At 40.9% G+C, this 19,322-nt stretch overlaps 1 protein-coding gene across 1 annotated transcript in view; it reads left to right on the top strand.

The window, feature by feature from the left end:
- Positions 1-14,045, top strand: part of MINDY4B (MINDY family member 4B) — a gene marked incomplete at both ends in the record, with an annotated part of 51,815 nt that extends 37,770 nt beyond the window's left edge. The window contains 2 exons of the mRNA XM_080696586.1: positions 11,821-12,001; positions 13,903-14,045. Coding sequence (XP_080552712.1) covers positions 11,821-12,001; positions 13,903-14,045 — 324 coding nt within the window. The remainder of the gene's footprint in view (positions 1-11,820; positions 12,002-13,902) is intronic.
- Positions 14,046-19,322: the final 5,277 nt, after the last annotated feature.

The raw sequence follows: 19,322 nt of genomic DNA, 5'->3' as shown, positions 1-19,322 counted from the left end.
TAAAACCAACCAATACCAATCAAAGAGATTGAAATAGCAATAAAGAGCTTACCATCAAAGAAAAGCCCAGGACCAGATGGTTTCCCAAGTGAATTTTATAAAACCTTTATAGAAGAGCTAACTCCAATACTCCTCAAACTATTTCACAAAATAGAAAAAAACAGGACTCTCCCAAATACATTTTATGAAGCCAACATCACACTAATACCCAAACTGAATAAAGACAGTTCAAGGAAGGAAAAATACAGGCCTATATCTCTGATGAACTTGGATGCAAAACTATTAAACAAAATACTAGCAACACGCATTCAAAACCACATCAAGAAAATCATACACCATGACCAGCTAGGATTCATCCCAGGGATGCAAGGCTGGTTCAATATACGAAAATCAATCCATGTAATTCACCATATAAACAGAACCAAGGACAAAAATCACATCATCATTTCAATAGACGCTGAAAAAGCATTTGACAAAATTCAACATCCATTTATGATAAAAACACTGCAGAGAATTGGAACAGAAGGAACATATCTCAACATTATTAAGGCAATCTACAATAAGCCCACTGCCAACATCATATTACATGGGGAAAAACTTCAAGAATTCCCCCTAAAAACTGGAACAAGACAAGGATGTCCATTATCACCATTTCTCTTCAATATAGTACTAGAGACTCTAGCCAGAGCAATAAGGCAAGAAAAGAAAATCAGAGGAGTACAAAGAGGAAAAGAAGAACTCAAACTTTCACTATTTGCAGATGACATGATACTATATTTAGAAAACCCAACAAACCAAACCAAAAGGCTTATAGAACTGATCAACAAATTTAGCAAAGTATCTAGATACAAAATCAATCTTAAAAAATCAGAAGCTTTCCTGTACACCAACTATAAATCCACTGAAAAAGAAACTCAGAAAACACTTCCACTCAGGATCTCTCACAAAAAAATAAAATACTTAGGAATAAACTTGACCAATGAGGTAAAAGATCTCTACAAAGAAAATTATAAAACACTGAAAAAAGAAATTGAAGATCTTAGAAGATGGAAGGATCTTCCATGTTCATGGATTGGCAGAATAAATATCATTAAAATAGACATCCTTCCAAAAGTGATCTACAGATTTAACACACTGCCCATTAAACTACCAAGATCATTTCTCACATACATAGAAAAATCAGTCCTTAAATTTATCTGGAATAACAAAAAGCCCAGAATAGCCAAGGTAGTTCTCAGCAACAAAACCCATGCAGGAGGAATCACAATACCTGACTTTAAACTATACTACAAAGCCATTGTAATAAAAATAGCATGGTACTGGCAAAAAAAAAAAAAAAAAAAAAAAAAAAACAGATACATAGAATAATGGAGCAGAATAGAAGACCCAGAAACAAGTCCACATACTTTCAGCCAATTGACTTTTGACAAAGGGGCCAAAAACATACACTGGAAAAAAGATAGCCTGTTCAACAAATGGTGTTGGCAAAACTGGTTAACCATATGCAGAAAATTGGAATTAATCCCACTTTCTCACCCTGTACAAAAGTCAACTCAAGATGGATCAAAGACTTGGAAATCAAACCAGAGACCTTGAAGCTCCTCGAAGAGGGCATAGATCCAACACTGCAACACATAGGCACAGATAAACACTTTCTCAACAAGACCCCAAAGGCACAACAAATTAAAAGGCGAATCAATATGTGGGATTGCATGAAACTGAAGAGCTTCTGTTCATCAAAGGAAACTGTCAAGAACCTCAATCGAGAGCTAACAGAATGGGAGAAGATTTTTGCCACCTACCCCTCCGGTAGAGGACTAATATCTAGAATATACAGAGAACTCAAGAAACTCAATACTAAGAAAACAAAGCATCCAATAACAAAATGGGCAAGTGAACTAAATGGATACTTCACAAAAGAAGAAATTCAAATGGCCAATAAATGCATGAAAAAATGTTCAGCATCACTGGCAATCAGAGAGATGCAAATCAAAACTACCCTGAGATTTCACCTAACTCCAACTAGAATGGCCATCATTCAAAACAACAACAGATGCTGGCAAGGATGTGGAGAAGTGGGAACTCTAAGACATTGTTGGTGGGATTGCAAATTAGTGCAACCACTTTGGAAAACAGTATGGAGAATCCTCAGAAGAATGGGAACAAATTTACCATTTGATCTAGCAATACCACTTCTGGGTATCTACCCAAAAGAAAAGAAACCAAACTACCAAACTAATGCATGTGTATCTATGTTCATAGCTGCACAATTCACCATAGCCAAACTATGGAACCAGCCAAGATGTCCATCAACAGATAAATGGATTACAAAACTGTAGGATATGTACACAATGGAATTTTACTCAGCCATGAAAAAAAAAAAACTCAATTACATCATTTTCAGGGAAATGGATGGAACTGGAGGGCATTATGCTAAGTGAGATTAGTCAGTCACAAAAAATAAGAATCAGATGCTTTCCCTAATATGTGAGAGTTAGGGAGAAATGGGTCATAGAAGGAACTCTAGATGAAAAAGGAAACCCTATAGAGGAGCAAACAAGGCAATCTAAAGGAAGAGAAAGGAGGGGGGAAAAGGAAAATCTCTAAAACACACAATGTACTTAAATATATCGAAGTCAACCACTAAGCTGAGCAAGGGAGGGAGGGACGGGGAAGGAATGGGGTGAGAATTGGGTTGGGGTTAAATCAGTGATGTGTACATGTTTGTACACACAAGTTTTTTACCCCAATATGATGTATGAATATAATGCACCAATAAAAATTTTAAAAAATTAAAATTAAAATTAAAAATTAAATTAAAATAAAATTTAAAAAAATAGGCCTGGGGGTATAGCTTGGAGGTAGAATGGCCCTGGGCTCAAACCCCAGTACTACAAAAAAAAAAAAAGAAAGAAAGAAAAGGAAAGAAAACAAAAAGAAAAGAAAAAGAAAGAAAGAAAGCTTTTAACAATTTTTTAAAAATTACCTGTGTATATATATATTTATTTTATTTTATTTTATTTTATTTTTTTGGTGGTACTGGGGTTCCTGGAAGCCCTTCTACCTCCGGGCTACACTCCCAGACCTATTTTTACATTTTTATTTTTTATATTTGGAAACAGGGTCTCCTAAGCCAGCGCGCGCGGCTGTTTTCGAACCTGTGCGATCCTCCTGTCTCTGCCTCCCAAGCACGGGGATTACAAGCGTGCGCCACAACGCCCGGCCTATCTGAATATATTTTGATGGGAAGAAATTGTTTGGGTGTTAGTGATTGAACCTAGGTGTGCTCTACCAGTGGACTATAACCTCAACCCTTTTTTATTTTTTATTTTGAGACTGGGTCTTGCTAAGTTCTGCAGGCTCTCTTGGAACTTATGCTCCTCCTGCCTCAGCCTCTTCAGTCACTGGAAATGCAGGTATGGGCCACAATACCCACTGATAAAAATATATATATTTTTTTTGTCTTTTTTTTTAAATTATTTTTTTATTTTTTTTTAACAATTTTTTTTTATTGAACATAACTAGTATACATTTACACTATATTTGGTGCCCTCTCCCCCCCGCCCCCGTTTTCTCTCCCCCCCCACCAATGGTTGGCCAGGTTAACCATGTCTTATTCATAATTTTACACATGTTCAGGTGAAGATGCTCCTTAATCAAGATCGGCCTTTCTCCTCTCCTATCTTTCCATTAAAACTTAGCTAGTATTTCCCCTCTAATATCTGGGGTCCTACTGGTATCCTTTGTGTTTTCTAGTTTGGGCATATTAGAGGAAACATGTGTATCTTCTCCTTCTGTGCTTGGCTGATCTCACTTAACATGATGCTTTCCAGGGTTTTCCATCTTCTTGCAAATGATATAATTTTGTTCTTCTTTATGGCTGAATAGAATTCCATTGTGTGTATTTCCCACAGTTTTGCTATCCATTCATCTGTTGATGGTGATCTGGGTTGGATCCATATTTTGGCTATTACAAATTGTGCTGCTATGAACATAGGTATGCATATGTTGCTGTATTTCTCTGAATTCAACCCTTTTGGAAAGATACCCAGGAGTGGTATAGCTGGATCATATGGTGGATCTATTCCCACCTTTCTTAGGAATCTCCACACAGATCTCCATAGTGGCTGAACTAGTTTGCACTCCCACCAACAGTGTAAAAGAGTTCCTCTTTCCCCACATCCTCGCCAGCATTTGTTGTTGTTTGATTTCTTTATGCTTGCTACTCTGACTGGGGTTAGATGGAATCTCAGTGTAGTTTTGATTTGCATCTCCCTGATGGCCAGTGATGAAGAACATCTTTTCATGTATCTATTAGCCCTTTGTATCTCTTCTTTTGTGAAGTGTCTATTTAGTTCATTTGCCCATTTCTTGATTGGGTTGTTTGTTTTGTTGGTGTAGAGCCTTTTGAGCTCTTTGTATACTCTGGATATTAGCCCCCTATCAGAATGGTGGCTGGTAAAGATCCTTTCCCATTCTGTAGGCTTCCTCTTTAGGTTATTGATAGTTTCCTTTGATGAGAAGAAACTTTTTAGTTTAATGTTATCCCACTTGTTTATTCTTGCTTTAATTTCCTGAGCTTTGGAGGTTTTGTTGAGAAAGTTACTGCCTGTGCCAATATGTTGTAGTGTTGAACCTATGTTCTCCTCTACTAACTTCACCGTCTCAGGTCTAATTTCTAAGTCTTTGATCCATCTTGAGTTGATTCCTGTGTTAGGTGAGATATAGGGGTTTAGATTCATCTTTTTACAAATGGTTAGCCAGTTCTCCCAGCACCACTTGTTGAAAAGGCTGTCTTTTCTCCAGCGTATGTGTTTGGCCCCTTTGTCAAAGATTAATTGACTAAAGATGTGTGGGTTTGTTTCTGTATCTTCTATTCTAATCCACTGGTCAGTATATCTGTTTTTGTGCCAGTACCATGCTGTTTTTACTACTATTGCTCTATAGTATAGTTTGAAGTCTGGGATTGTAATGCCTCCTGCGTGTTTCTTGTTATTGAGAATTGCTTTGGCTATTCTAGGTCTTTTCTTTCTCCATATGAAGTTCATGATTGATTTTTCTAGGTCTCTGAAGAATGTCACTGGTATTTTAATGGGAATTGCATTGAACCTATAGATCAGTTTTGGCAGAATGGCCATTTTGATGATATTTATTCTGCCTATCCATGAGCACGGGAGATCTTTCCATCTTCTTCTATTTCTTCTTCTATTTCTTTCTTTAGGTCTTCTTCTATTAGGTCTTTCTATAGGTCTTCTTCTATTTCTTTCTTTAATGTTTTATAGTTTTTGTTGTAGAGGTCTTTTACATCTTGGGTTAGGTTTATTCCTAGGTATTTTATTGGTTTTGAGGTTATAGTGAATGGAATTGTTGTTTTTGTTTCCTTCATTGTGGATTCGTTGTTGGCATAAAGAAAGGCCACTGATTTCTTTAGGTTGATTTTGTAACCTGCGACTTTGCCGAATTTGTCAATCAGCTCCAGAAGTCTTTTGGTTGAGTTCTTTGGGTCTTCCAGATAAAGGATCATGTCATCTGCGAATAAGGATAATTTCACTTCCTCTCTTCCTATGTGGATTCCTTTGATTTCCTTCTCTTGTCTGATTGCTGCAGCAAGAGTCTCAAGGACTATATTGAAAAGGAGAGGTGAAAGTGGGCATCCTTGTCTTGTTCCTGACTGTAGCGGAAATTCTTGCAGTTTTTCCCCATTCAATATAATGTTGGCTTTGGGTTTGCAGTATATTGCCTTAATGATGTTGAAGTACTTTCCTTCTATCCCAATTTTTTGCAGTGTTTTTAACATAAATGGGTGTTGGATTTTGTCGAATGCTTTTTCAGCATCTATTGCTATGATGATGTGGTTTTTGTTCTTGGTTCTATTTATGTGGTGAATAACATGTATTGATTTGCGTATGTTGAACCAGCCTTGTTTTTCTGGGATGAAACCGACTTGGTCATGATGAATTATTCTCTTGATATAGTTTTGAATGCGTATAGCTAGTATTTTGTTTAGAATTTTTGCATCTATGTTCATTAAGGATATTGGTCTGTAGTTTTCCTTTCTTGAGGTATCTTTATTTGGTTTGGGGATTAATGTGATACTGGCCTCATAGAAGGAATTTGGAAGAGTTCCATCTCTTTCAATTTCCCGGAACGTGTTATGAAGTATTGGTATTAGTTGTTCACTGAAGGTTTTGTAGAATTCAGCTGGGAACCCATCTGGGCCTGGGCTTTTCTTTGGTGGAAGAATTTTTATTGCTGTTTCTATTTCTTTGGTTGTTATTGGTTGGTTTAGGCTTGCTATGTCCTCTTGGTTGAGTGTAGGAAGGTTAACTGTGTTTAGAAATCTGTCAATTTCATCCAGGTTTTCAAATCTATTGGAGTATAAATTTTTAAAGTAGTTTCTGATAATATTTTGAATTTCTTCACTATCAGTGGTGATATCTCCTTTTTCATTTCTAATTTTGGTAATTTGAGTTGATTCTCTTTTTCTTTTGGTTAGGTTGGCCAGGGGTTTATCAATTCTATTGATCTTTTCAAAGAACCAACTTTTTGTTTTATTGATTCTTTGAATTGTTTTTTTGTTCTCTATTTCATTTATTTCTGCTCTAATTTTGATGATTTCTCGTCTTCTGCTGGCTTTGGGAATGGATTGTTGCAGAATTTCTAGATCCTTGAGTTGTGTCATTAGGTTCTTTACTTGGTGGTTCTCCATCCTTTTTATGTGGGCACTCAATGCGATAAACTTTCCTCTTAGTACTGCCTTCATGGTGTCCCATAGGTTTTGGTAGGTTGTGTCTCTGTTTTCGTTTGTTTCCATAAATTTCTTTATTTCTTCCCTAATTTCTGCTCTTACCCATTCGTCATTTAGTACTGTATCATTCATTCTCCATGAATTTGAATACTTTCTTTCGAGTTTCCTGTTGTTGATTTCTACTTTTATTCCATTGTGGTCAGAAAAGATGCATGGGATTATATTACATTTTTTGAATTTGCTGGTATTTTCTTTGTGTCCCAGGATGTGATCTATTTTGGAGAAGGTTCCATGGGCTGCTGAGAAGAAAGTGTATTCTGTAGTTCCTGGTTGAAATACTCTGAAAACGTCTATTAGGTCCATTTGGTTTATGGTTTCCTTTAGTTCTAAAGCATCTTTACTCATCTTTTGCCTCGAAGATCGATCCAGTGGTGTGAGAGGCGTATTAAAGTCTCCCAGAATTATTGTATTTGGGTCTACTTGGGATCTTATGTCCAGAAGGGTTTGTTTTACGAATGTGGTTGCACCCACATTTGGGGCATAAATATTTACTATCATTATATCTTCTTGGTGTATTGTTCCTTTTAATAAAAGGAAGTGCCCTGATTTGTCTCTTTTGATGTGTTTTATTTTAAAGTCTGTTTTGTTGGATATCAGGGTTGCTACCCCTGCTCTTTTTCGGTCACTGGTGGCATGGTATATCTTTTTCCATCCTTTCACCTTCAGCCTGTGAATGTCTTTGGCTGTGAGGTGAGTTTCTTGCAGACAGCATATGTTTGGATTATGTTTCCTAATCCACATTGCCAGTCTATGTCTTTTGATTGGTGAGTTAAGTCCTTTGACATTAAGTGATATTATTGAAATATGCTTTTTGTTTTCTGCCATTTTGTGTTCTGTCTACTCTTGGGTGTTGTGATCTTTCTTCTTTACTTAAATGGCCCACTTATTAACTTCCTCTCTTCTCTGATTCTGGAGTCTGCTTCTTTTTTCTTCCTTATGATTTATTTCTTTAAGAATTTTCTCTAGTGTTGGCTTTGAATTCATGAATTTTTTGAGATTCTGTTTATCCTGAAAGACTTTGACTTCCCCATTGATCTTGAATAGTAGTTTTGCTGGATAGATTAGTTTGGGCTGGAAGTTATGTTCTTCCAGGGTCTGAATCACGTCATACCAGTCTCTCCTAGCATTCCTGACCTGGGTTGTATAGTCTGGGGTGATTCTTATTGTTTTGCCTCTATATGTCACCTGTCCTTTTGTTCTCACTGCTTTTAAGATTCCTTCCTTGGCCTCTATGCTGGTCAATTTGGTTATTATGTGGCGTGGAGTGGTTTTTCTTTGGTCCTGTCTCAGTGGAGTTCTGTATGCCTCCTGTACTTGAAGATTCAAGTCTCTTTCCATATTTGGAAAATTCTCTGAGATTATTTCCTTGAAGATATTACATATGCCCTTGGTCTGTACCTCTATCCCTTCCTCAATGCCTATTATCCGTAAATTAGGGCGCTTCATATTATCCCATAATTGCTGGATGTTTAGGTTTTGTTGCTGTAAAGATTTCTGTATATCGCTGACTGTGTTTTCAGTTTGGGATGTACTGTCTTCTAATATTGATATTCTGTTTTCCATTTCATCTAATCTTCCAGAGTTTCTTTCTATTGCTGTCTTCATTTCACTTATTGCCTCTTTCATTTCATTCCAGACCTCTTTCTGATTCTTTTTTAGTGTTTCTATTTCACCTTTAACCTCCTCTATACTTGTTTTAAAACCTTTCATCATATTGAACAACAAGATTCTGAACTCCCCTTCTTGCATTTCTAGTAGGTCAGTATTCATGATTTCTGCTGTCTCTTCATAACTCCTGGTTCTCATATTTATAGTGTTCTCTGTCCTGTTTTTCTGATTTCTACCCATCGTTCGTGAGTAATGTGTTTAGTCAAATCTTAATACTAGGAGTTTAGGGGTATTGGCAAGTCAGCAGAGCCTTTCCAGCGTTGAGGGCGGGTGATGTGTAAAGAGCTGGGGTGATTGGTAAAGGGGTCAGGTTAGGTAGAGGATATGTTTAGGTTGAGAAAGACTTTAAGTATGATAAGGTAATAACTTGCTAGGAATGAGAGAGAGTTAACTACTAGGACTCTTGTTGTTAGTAGAGTAGTTATGGATATAAAAAATACTTTGAGTTTTAAACCATGAGGTATATTATGGGGAAAAGTTTTGGGGGAGAAATGTATGTAGGTTAGTGTGGGAAGATTTGTAAATAGGGATGCTGGTAGGAGCAGACAGACATTAAAAAAAAAAAAAAGAATCCCCACAAGATACCAAGACTATTATGTAATCCAAGAAAAAGGAAGGTAAACCAATCAAAGGAGGAGAATGAAAGAAAAGGAAGGAAAGAGGAAGAAAGAAGAAAAAGGAAGAGGAATAAAATAAAAGGAACTAGCAGCCGTGTGAAATAAAAAAATAAGGCAAACTATCCAATGTGTGTGTGTATATATATATATATATATATATATATATATATATATATATATATAAAACAACAAGTTAAAGTAAGAGAAGTTTGGATTAAAAGAAGAAAAAAAAATAAAACAGCAATAACCATACTAAAACAAAAGCACTATAAAAGCAAAATAAAACATAACATCCACATTAAAAGTATAACAAACAGTCCTCCTTATTTACGCATATGGGGTCAGGTCCATATAATATGTGCGTATCTGATTGCTTGGTGGCTTTCAGAATACCATCCAATGTCTCTTAGTTTTCTTTGTACTCTATTTTTATCTTCTTAAGTCACTCTGGGTGTTTGGACACCTTTTTCTCCTTTAGCTGCTTTAGGTTTATGTGTCCGGGTGTCTGGTTTCACTGTTATTTGATTCTGTACAGTTCACAGATTCTGCGAAATTCTAACCTGTGGTCAGCACATCTGCATTCACCACCCTCGCCTCCAGCCTGTGCTTCCCTACAGCAGGGGTGGAGAGTGACTAAAGTGTAATTGGAACTTCCCCCTGAGGTCCTGAGCAGATTTTGTGGCCCGATGGATTTTCTTGTGTCTCTGGAAATTCCAGCTGGGCTAGCCCGTGTGGTACCCTGGGCAAATGAATGCTGGTTCCTGGGTGGCACACTTACTGCCAGAGCTCTGCCTATTCCAAGAGTGCAGGCTGGATACACTGTTAATACTGGACCCTAGTGAGAGTGGGTGCAGCTGTCTATTGCTGCTGGTATGTTCTTCCAAGTTGTATTGAGCTGTGTTCTCACTTAGAACTAAGCATCTGGCTACCAGGAGGTTGGGAATACCCAGCGGTGGGCCAGGGGTGCAGGGTAGGTGCTCAAGGGTCCAGTGTGCGGTGTCCAGCAATGGTCTCTGCCTCCCGCGGGACGTAGAGGCTGGGGGTGCCCCAAGGAGATTTCTGGGTCTCCCAGGGCTTTTGCAGCCTGGAGGGTAGGCTCTGGCAAGGTGGCAGGGGTTAGCCACAGAAGCAGGCTCCAATTTAGGGGGGCAGTGTACAGGCACTGATTACTAGTATGGGACAGGCAGGATGCGCGAGGAGAGTGCTCTGAGGCTTGAGCCCGTGGTGGGGGGTTGAGACTGCGCACACGCTAGGACCCCAGTTTACCAGGGCGCCCTCAGGTACCTGTCTTGGTGCAGGAATCCGTGTGAGTCTCTGTGCCGATGTGATCCGGTTGCTGGTGGGCAGACAGAGTTCTGGTGGCTGCTGCTCGCTGCTTAGGATGCGGTCCTAAGTCCGTTTTTATTCCCGGATTATCTTGCCGTGGTAATATCGGGCAGGCAGCTCCTTGGACAGCTGCTAAAGCAGCCCGCGGCTCAGCGTTCCGCAGCGGTCAGATTGTATCTGCAGCAGGTCCCGTGTCCGATCTTTGTTCTTCTTCTTCAAGTTCAGGATTCCGCCGAGGTACCAGGATGTGTTTTGGTTCCTGGTATGTATTTATTTTGTTGATTTAGACACTGCTTTCTCAGTATTTAAACTTTATTTACTTCAGCTACTGAGAGGTGCTGTGTCCCTCAGTCGCCATTTTGAAAAAAAAAATAAAAATATTTAAAAAAAAAATAGATATTTCCCTGCCTCTTTAAATAAAATGGTACTATCATTTATAGAAATGCGCTATAATATTGATACCTCTAGGAATATTGAGGGACATAGAACCACTGTTATTATTACAATGCCCTCCAGAACAGAGGTTTTATGAATCAAATTCACTAGCTATGAGAATCTAAAGCAGAATGGATAGTTACCTGCTGGTTCAGATGGTAAGCATATACTGGTGTGGTGGTGTACACCTGTAATCCTAGGACCTGGGAGGCTGAGACAGGAGAATTGCAGTTTCAAGGCCAACCTCAGCAACCTAGCAAGACCCTGTTTCAAAAACAAAGCAAAATAAAATAAAAAATAAAAAGAGTTGGGGGTATAGCTTGTATAGAGTGGCTCTGGGTTCAATCTTCAGTTACACACACATGCGCACACACACGCGCGCGCGCACACACACACACAAGTAAGCAAATTGTTATATGTAATATTAAACCCAAACACACCACCCTAAGTACATCTTCATAGCGGATCTACAAGTGAATCTATAAATACATGTATATATATGTGCACTCCTCTCATTTCCCAGGAGCTATTTCATAGTGTTCTAAATATCTTTTTCCTACAGTTTAAATGGTTAGCCAGACATTTGGCCACCTGCTGAATGAAATATTGTCCTATCTTGGGAATAGGAGCAAATATACTAGTCAGGGACAAAGAATTAGAATTCTCTTATTTTACTCCCACATTTATATTTCAGTTTATTTATTCTTTACCTTAAAACTCCTTCCGTGAGACCACCACATTCTTCCTAAAAAAAAATATAACCCATCAGGAGAAGAATGACAACATGGTCATTCTATCAAACCCTTCACAAATGCAAATTCATTCATGACAGGGCCTTGGTTTCCAGTCTTACACTACACGTGCAACATGATGCTCAGAGCTGCTTATGGATCCTGATCGTTGTCTGCCTCTGTGGCAATGTAGCAAAATCTATGTATTCATTTGCATTCCCCTCTCCCCTTCCAGGTGGGCAGCATGCTGAAGACCCCCAAATTTCCGATCTGGCTCTGTGACATCAATGGAAATTACAGCATCCTTTTTTGCACAAACAGACAGCTCTTATCTGACTGGAAAATGGAGCGTCTCTTTGATCTCTTCTTTTACAGTGGCCAGCCCTCACAGAAAAAGCCTGTGCATCTTACTGTAAGTGAGTATCTCAGACTCTGAGATGGTGAGCTTTAATGTGCTCCAAGAGACAGGGCTGGTGTTGTTTAACAGCTGTGCAGATGTTCACGCTAGCACTGCAGGAAAATGCTCAGGCTCCACTTCTGAAATGAAGCCCAGGCATAAACCCCACAAGTCCAAGCCCAAGCACTGTAATGCGGGAATTCTGAACTGGCTTTAGAAGGTGCCAAGAGCTTAGACATAACACAGAGAAACAAACAGCTCTTAGGTAAGAGAAAAAACAAAGGGTGAAGAGTTAGATTTCCGAAAAGACCTGTTTTCTTCGAGCACAAAGTATGTAATATCCTGAAAAAAACAAAGAGGGAGGGACTTCCAAGCAGCCAATTCTATCCCACAACCAAACACCAGATGACCTAGCTGCTAGCCAAACCAATGGCACATTTCTCTTCAAATTAGTTTGCAAAGCATTTTGGAAGACCTACTATGTGTCAGGCATGGGACAAGACACTAGAAACTTTGTGGTAAATAATGCACAGTCTCAACGAGCATGCAAAGGAATAACCAAACCGATCATTTCACGTCCTTTGCAACCACAGTTTCTAAAACTCATGTGGAAAAAAGACTAATCTGAGGTCTTTATGCATCAGCCCCATGGACAGGGTAGCAAAGGTGGATGGGCCTGTAGTTTGCGCTGCAGCCTTGGGTTGGATCTGAGAGCCTGGCTGATGTCTCCATGTTTGCATCTAGCATGCAGGCCTGATGTTAAACCACCTTCTGATATCCTCACTACATTTGAAAAAGCAGCTTAATGACTATTTTATCCATGCAGCTCCTAATTCTTTTTCTCTAATTGTGAAAAACACATATTAGCCCATTTAATTTAGTGTGACACTGACAATATAGCCCTTAAAATATTTTACCATTTCTACTTCAGTCCTCTTCTTTGAGAAAGACATTGTGTTTTTTCTTAGCTCACAAATGTCCCACACATTCTGTTCTGGGCACTGAACTGAAAGCCTTACATATGTTTACCACTTAAATTCCCAATAGCCACATTAGGAAGGTACTAAGATATCTCTTTTCACAGAGAGAGAATCAAGGTTCCCAATAAGTGTGTGTGTGTGTGTGTGTGTGTGTGTGTGTGTGTGTGTGTGTGTGTGTGTATGCATGTGTATGAGAGAGAGAGAGAGAGAGAGAGAGAGAGAGAGAGAGAGAGAGAAGGGGTGGTACTAGGGATTGAACCCAGGAACATTCTACTTCTGAGCTACACCGCCAGTCCTTTTTTATTTTGAAATAGGCTCTTACTAAGTTGCTGAAGGCCTGGCTAAGTTGCTGAGGCTGGCCTCAGACCTGTGATCCTCCAGTCTCATCCTCCTGAATACTGGAATTACAGATATACGCCACCATACTTGCCTCCCAATAAACAATTTCTAGTGCAATAAGTGTGGCTTAACAAAAGATGTTAAGTCCCTTCTCAAATGTCACCTAGCTCATATGAGACAAACCAGGGTCTTGAATCCAGTTCTAAACTGCCCTTCTAGAATATCTCATACTCTACCCCCAAATGCAAATGTACTCTTAGAACCCTCAAGAAGTGATATACTTTCCCTCCTTCCATTTTCCTGACAACACCTGGTGGCCTATTCCTGGTCATATGTGTCACTTCTTGGTGTTGGAAGGCGCATACGATGACTCATCAACATTCATACTCTAGTACACAAAAAGGCAGGTTGCCACACCAGTGGCTCACTTTGTATGGGGTGTTTCAACACCCCCTCTGCTCGAATCCCCCTCCACTTAACCACCTCTTAGTTGACAGCTTGCTGGCCTAGCCCCTGCCCCCTCGCTCTTCTCCTCCTGCCCCGGCCTCCTTGGGAATGGTGCTCACGGGCTTGCAGGTGAATGCCAATGCTCCTTCCTCAGATACTCACTCCCACCACTGGGAGGGGAACCAGCATGAAGATAAGTATGGACCAGGAAGACGGTTTTCTCCAATGGAGATGGCAATCAGAACCAAGTGGAGAGAGGCCACCATCAACTGGAACGGGACCATCCCCTTTTACTGAAAAGAAAACCATAATGTGCAATGAAGTAAAAAGTGTCAGAACTGCTGAGATGTAAAGGTCCAGCGAGGGGGAAGGGCACTTGGTTTCTATATTCCTTTGTCATGAGCCCCACTGAAAAATGACACTAGAAGCTTTTCAATTTTTCTGTAAAGTCTACTGCAGTTGCTATCAGTGTCTTAGAGAAACACAGCCCTAATACCAGGGTCTATGTTCTGGCTTGTATCTAAAATGTCCCCCAAACCTCATGTGTTTCCAGTGCAGCCAGGTTCGGACTTGGGGACATGGCTGGAGGAGGGGCATGGCCTTGGGGATTGTATTTCTTGCTCTCTCCCTCTCCCTTCCTCCCTCCATCTCCTTCCTGTAGACACAAGAGAAGAGTGGCTTTTCCTCTGCTCTTTTCTAAAGCCCTGCTGCTGAGCTGCTTCTGCCTTGGAGCCAGCCCACCATAGACTAAAACCTTTGACACATCTAACACTGTGAACCAAATAAACCTTTCTTTCTCTAAGTTGTGCTTATCAGGATTTTGGCCATAGCAACATGCAAGCTGACTGTTTTAGCAATCTACATGGTGGGTCCTCTGTAGTCACTTAAACTGACTCCTCCATTTCATTCTAAAGAGAAAAAGAAGCCTCTCATTTTAAATATTTCCAAATCATGCTTTCTTTTTTCTTCCTTTTCTTTCCTTCTTCTTCTTCTTCTTCTTCTTCTTCTTCTTCTTCTTTTTTTTTTTTTTTTTTGGTATGACTTTTCACAAGAATTATGGAAGCAGGCAGCTAGTCGGGGTGAAGTCATCAGTAATACATCATCAGAGTTTAGTTATGGCAAGAACTCAAGCCTTCTCAAAGACTTCCTGGCATGGGCAGCATGCCTGTCCAAAGATACATTTCACATGCCCACATTAGCAAGTTCTTGTTATTAAAATAGTAAATGGGCTTCTTCCAGCTTGAAGCGGGGGCTGCTTCTGGTGGGCTGGGTTGACTTGTGGGCGCCAGTGGTCAAGGTGGGCAGGCAGAAAGAGACATTCTTCCCATCGATGCTGTATTTGTTTCCTTTTTTCATAAACTAGATATAAATATCAATAAACATAAACTGGGACAGAAGCCTGATTCCTACATGAGATTCTATATAAAAATAAAATTTCTATGTCAGTGTTTAAAGATAAAAGTGATTCTTTCAAGGATGTGATCTTTCTCTGTTCTGTTAAATGCCTACGTATTTTCTAAAGAGATACACGAAGCAGACACATATTCTTTCTAAAATATGTGCATGGGCACCATTTAGACAGTCTTCCTGCCCACCCAAGTGGTCTCCGCCAACTCACAGGTTAGGGCTTTGCATTTGGAAGCCAAATTCGGTTTCCAAAGCACAACTTTGCTGTACTCCTTGCCCACACTTATTATTAAATGCATTTTCATTTGGCTCAAGAAATCATGTTTTAACTTAAGGAACACGTAGAAGATGAAACTTCAAGGTGAGTAATAAATTATGTCAAAAGAAGATGCCAATCTGGCTCCCACTGCTGATTACAGTATCTTAATCATTAGTGTCTTCACTTGGAGTTTTAAGCACCGCAGTCAAATGAGCGGATCCCAACAGACCCTGGTCTTAGTTTTAGCCATATTGTGCTTTTCCCGAGGTGCTGGCCTATTTTTGTTTTATGAGCACTGAGTTATTTCTCGCTAAATGTCTCTTTTGGAGTCGGCTGTGGGAAAGCCAGGAGCCAAATTAGAATCCATACCAAGTTTACTTGGGAGGAAGGGTTTTGCTGTGAGAGATCTCACTGACAGTCTCAAACAGTAAGGACATTCCTTTCCGACAAGCATTTTCTAGCTAGGGGGCCCATGACTCTCAGATCAGTCACGGTTCATCCTGTGAGACTGAGCACAAGACAGTTGGTATTAGAGGGAAACCAGGGTTGGCAGAAGGAGGAAGAGTGATCTGACTGCTCGGCAGACAGCCAGCCGTGTTTGCCTGGCAGCGGTGGACTGGTCCTTACCGAGGAGCTTGTGAGGCAGCCTATTTTTCTGTTCCTAGTCTTATTTTCCCTTTAAAATTTTAATTTTGTTTATAATTCATGCTAGTTTGCCACATTTTATATGTTGTTGTAATCGCTATTAAATTATTCCTGGAAGAAGTCTATAAATAAGTAAAATATTGCAGGAAAGATTAAGTACCTATACTTTATGTGCAAAGGTATAATAATTGTGATATATGAAGGTATTAATCACTCTGCATGTCAATGTTTAGCGAAAATGAGTTTTAATTTTATTTTATAAACAGAGTACCCAGGAACACTTTAAAATATTTTTCAGGCAGAGACATACTATTTAAAAGTAGCTAGAAATTTCCTGGGGCAATCAGTTGACCTTCGAACTTTCTACATTTTACGAAAAATGACTTTAATTGACCTACTTTTAGCTTCTCGGACTTAATGCAAGAGAAAGTTATTGGCTTGACGAGGGAGATATTAATTTTTTTCAGTAGTGATCTAAACTGATTGGATTGTAATGGGCCTTTGAAGAAATAGAAAATATCTTTCATCTTTAAATATCAACGTGGAGAGTTATATCCCTCAAAATTATCGTTTGCTCATAAAGGAGCAGCATGGATTGCTTCTTCAAGTGCACAATTACCCGTGTCACACACCAGGCAGGAGCAGGTGGACCCAAGGGTCCCAGGATCTCACCCTGCAGAATTGACAGAGCGGCCGGAGGGAACTGGTGTTGCTCTGTCCAGATCTGTGCGAGCTCCAGCCACAGTGGACCTTAATCTATTTGGATGTGAGTATCAAATCTGGACACACACTGTTAACTCTCATAATTCCCCTGTCAGGGCCTTGGAGACAGACTCGCTAATTCAATCACTCAGCGTTTCTTACCTTTCTCTATGAGCACTGTGCTGGGTGCTGGGGAGCCTCAGCGAGCAGATCCAGGCATTCCTTCTCCTACTCTTATGGGATCCAGGCTCTTCTAGAAGATGGCAAATCCCCAAGCCTCCTGAACAAATACAAACTTGAAAACTTCAGAAAGCGGGCCGGGCATGGTGGCGCATGCTTGTAATCCCCGCACTTGGGAGGCAGAGACAGGAGGATAGCGCAGGTTCAAAGCCAGCCGCGCGTGCTGGCTTAAAAGACCCTGTTTCCAAATAAAAAAATGTAAAGATAGGTCTGGGAGTGTAGCCAGGAGGTAGAAGGGTTTCCAGGAACCCCAGTACCACCAAAAAAAAAAAAAAAAAAAAAAAACCTTCAGAAAGCAGGCAGAGGGAAGGGGTTTCTGATGTGTTGATCTTGTAGCAAAAGACTAGAAGTCAGGACAAGACATCTCTGAGGGAGAGATGGGTGAGCTGGGTTAAGTAGACAGAGGAGGTGGATGGAAGGGGACAGGCAGGTGTGAAGACTCGTGGAGAATGTGCTAGAGGAACAGAGAAGCCGGCTGAGTGTCACCAACAGCATGGAGAATAGCCGAGAAGCATCTGCTAAGGCAGGTGCGGGCCGCGCGGAGCCCCCTAGGCTAGGGAGAATGGTTCTGAGAGGCCTGGTCAGGGTTGTGTTTTGAAAAAAAAATGCTTCAGTGTGGAAAGCCGATCACCAGGGACTAGTAGGGTGTCTGTCACTGTGGTACAGGTGAGTGACTGAGCAGAGGGGTGTCCTTGAAAGTAGGCTGAAGTTGGGGGACCCACAGTGGGAGACATGGGAGGCAGAGACAGATTGCAGGGGGGAGGGGAGGGGAGGAGGAGTTAAGAAGGGCCTTCAGTTTCTGGTTTGATACCTGGTAGAAGGCACCTGCTCTGAGTTTGGGAACATGAAAAACCACTAGAGTTAGAGCGGAGGGAATTGCAAGTTCAAGCCTTTCAGATGCACTGTTTAAACAGAGAGATAGATGGGGAGGTTGGAAACAAAGAGCTGGAAATCAGAGGGGGCGGGGTCTGGAGCAGATAAACACACTTGGAGTCACAGATAGTAAGTCACTCAATGGGATAAAGTCGCCTATAGAGATGATGTACCAAGAGGAGAGCTAGCCTGCAACGGAGCAGAGGAGCTCTACTGCCGGCGGTCAGATGGATCCAGGAGGAAAACCAGGGTGTGTCTGAAGACCATATCCTGTGCTGAGGGGGAGAAGGAGGCAGGAGAGGGGAGAAACGCCATCCTCACCCCAACCCACCTGCTGGGGGCCACATGTCAAGCCTGGACCAGCACTTGGGGACACAGACAAGCAGAGGAAAATTGCAAGTTGTAATATTCCTGGAAGACTAGGAGAGGTTAAGCTTGGGTTTTCCTGCACTGTGATTGCATTGTGTTTAAATTAAGACACTAAGCTGGGCACGGTGGCGCACGCTTGCAATCCCAGCGTTTGGGAGGCTGAGACAGGAGGATCACGCTTCTCCGACAGCCTCAGCTACTACTTAGTGAGGCCCTTTGTAACTTAGTGAGACCCTGTTTCAAAATAAAAAAATAAAAAATAGGACTGGGGGTATAGCTTGGAGGTAGAATGCCCCTGGGTTTCAACCTCAGTACTGCAAAAAAAAAAAATAAGACACTAAACATTCTAGCCTGGTATTCTCTGTACCTTGGGGAATTAAAAGATGGATCTGTAGCACGTGGGAGAAACTTCCTAACACCTGGAGAAGCCAGTCTTGAGATGGGAAAAGGCATCCTGAGAAGCCCAGAGCAGAGCAGGAATGACCGACTAAAGGACATACATTAGACTCAGAACTTGGGAGGCGGGAACGGGGGATTGCGGGTTCAAGGCCGGCCCGCGATAACTTAGCGAGGCCTTGTTTAAACATAAAAAATGAAAAGAGCTGGGGGCATCCTGGGTTTAATTCCCAATGCCATAAAATGAGACACGCGAGAGACACAGGCAACACCAGTAAAAAGCAAACAGGGTAAGCAAAGTCAGAGGCAGGATGAGGCAAGAAAGCCCAGTCTCGGGGGAAGCGCTGCAGGATGAAAATCAAGGTCTATCCCTTTCAGGCCGGGCGTGGTGGCGCACGCTTGTAATCCCCGCGCTTGGGAGGCGGAGACAGGAGGATCGCGAAGGGTTCAAAGCCAGCCGCACTGACGTAAGAGACCCTGTTTCCAAATAAAAATATAAAATAGGTCTGGGAGTGTAGCCTGGAGGTAGAAGGACTTCCAGGAACCCCAGTACCACCAAAAAAAAAAAAAAAAATCCATCCCTTTCTAGCGAGCTTGATGGTTACACGGAAATGCTTATTTTGATCTCAGGAAAATAGGTGGCAACTCTATGGAGGAAACACATTTTGGCATAAAATAAATGG

This window comes from Muscardinus avellanarius, assembly GCF_963383645.1.
Source record: "Muscardinus avellanarius genome assembly, chromosome: 5".
Lineage (NCBI taxonomy): Eukaryota > Metazoa > Chordata > Mammalia > Rodentia > Gliridae > Muscardinus > Muscardinus avellanarius.
This window is presented reverse-complemented; position numbering and strand designations above follow the sequence as displayed.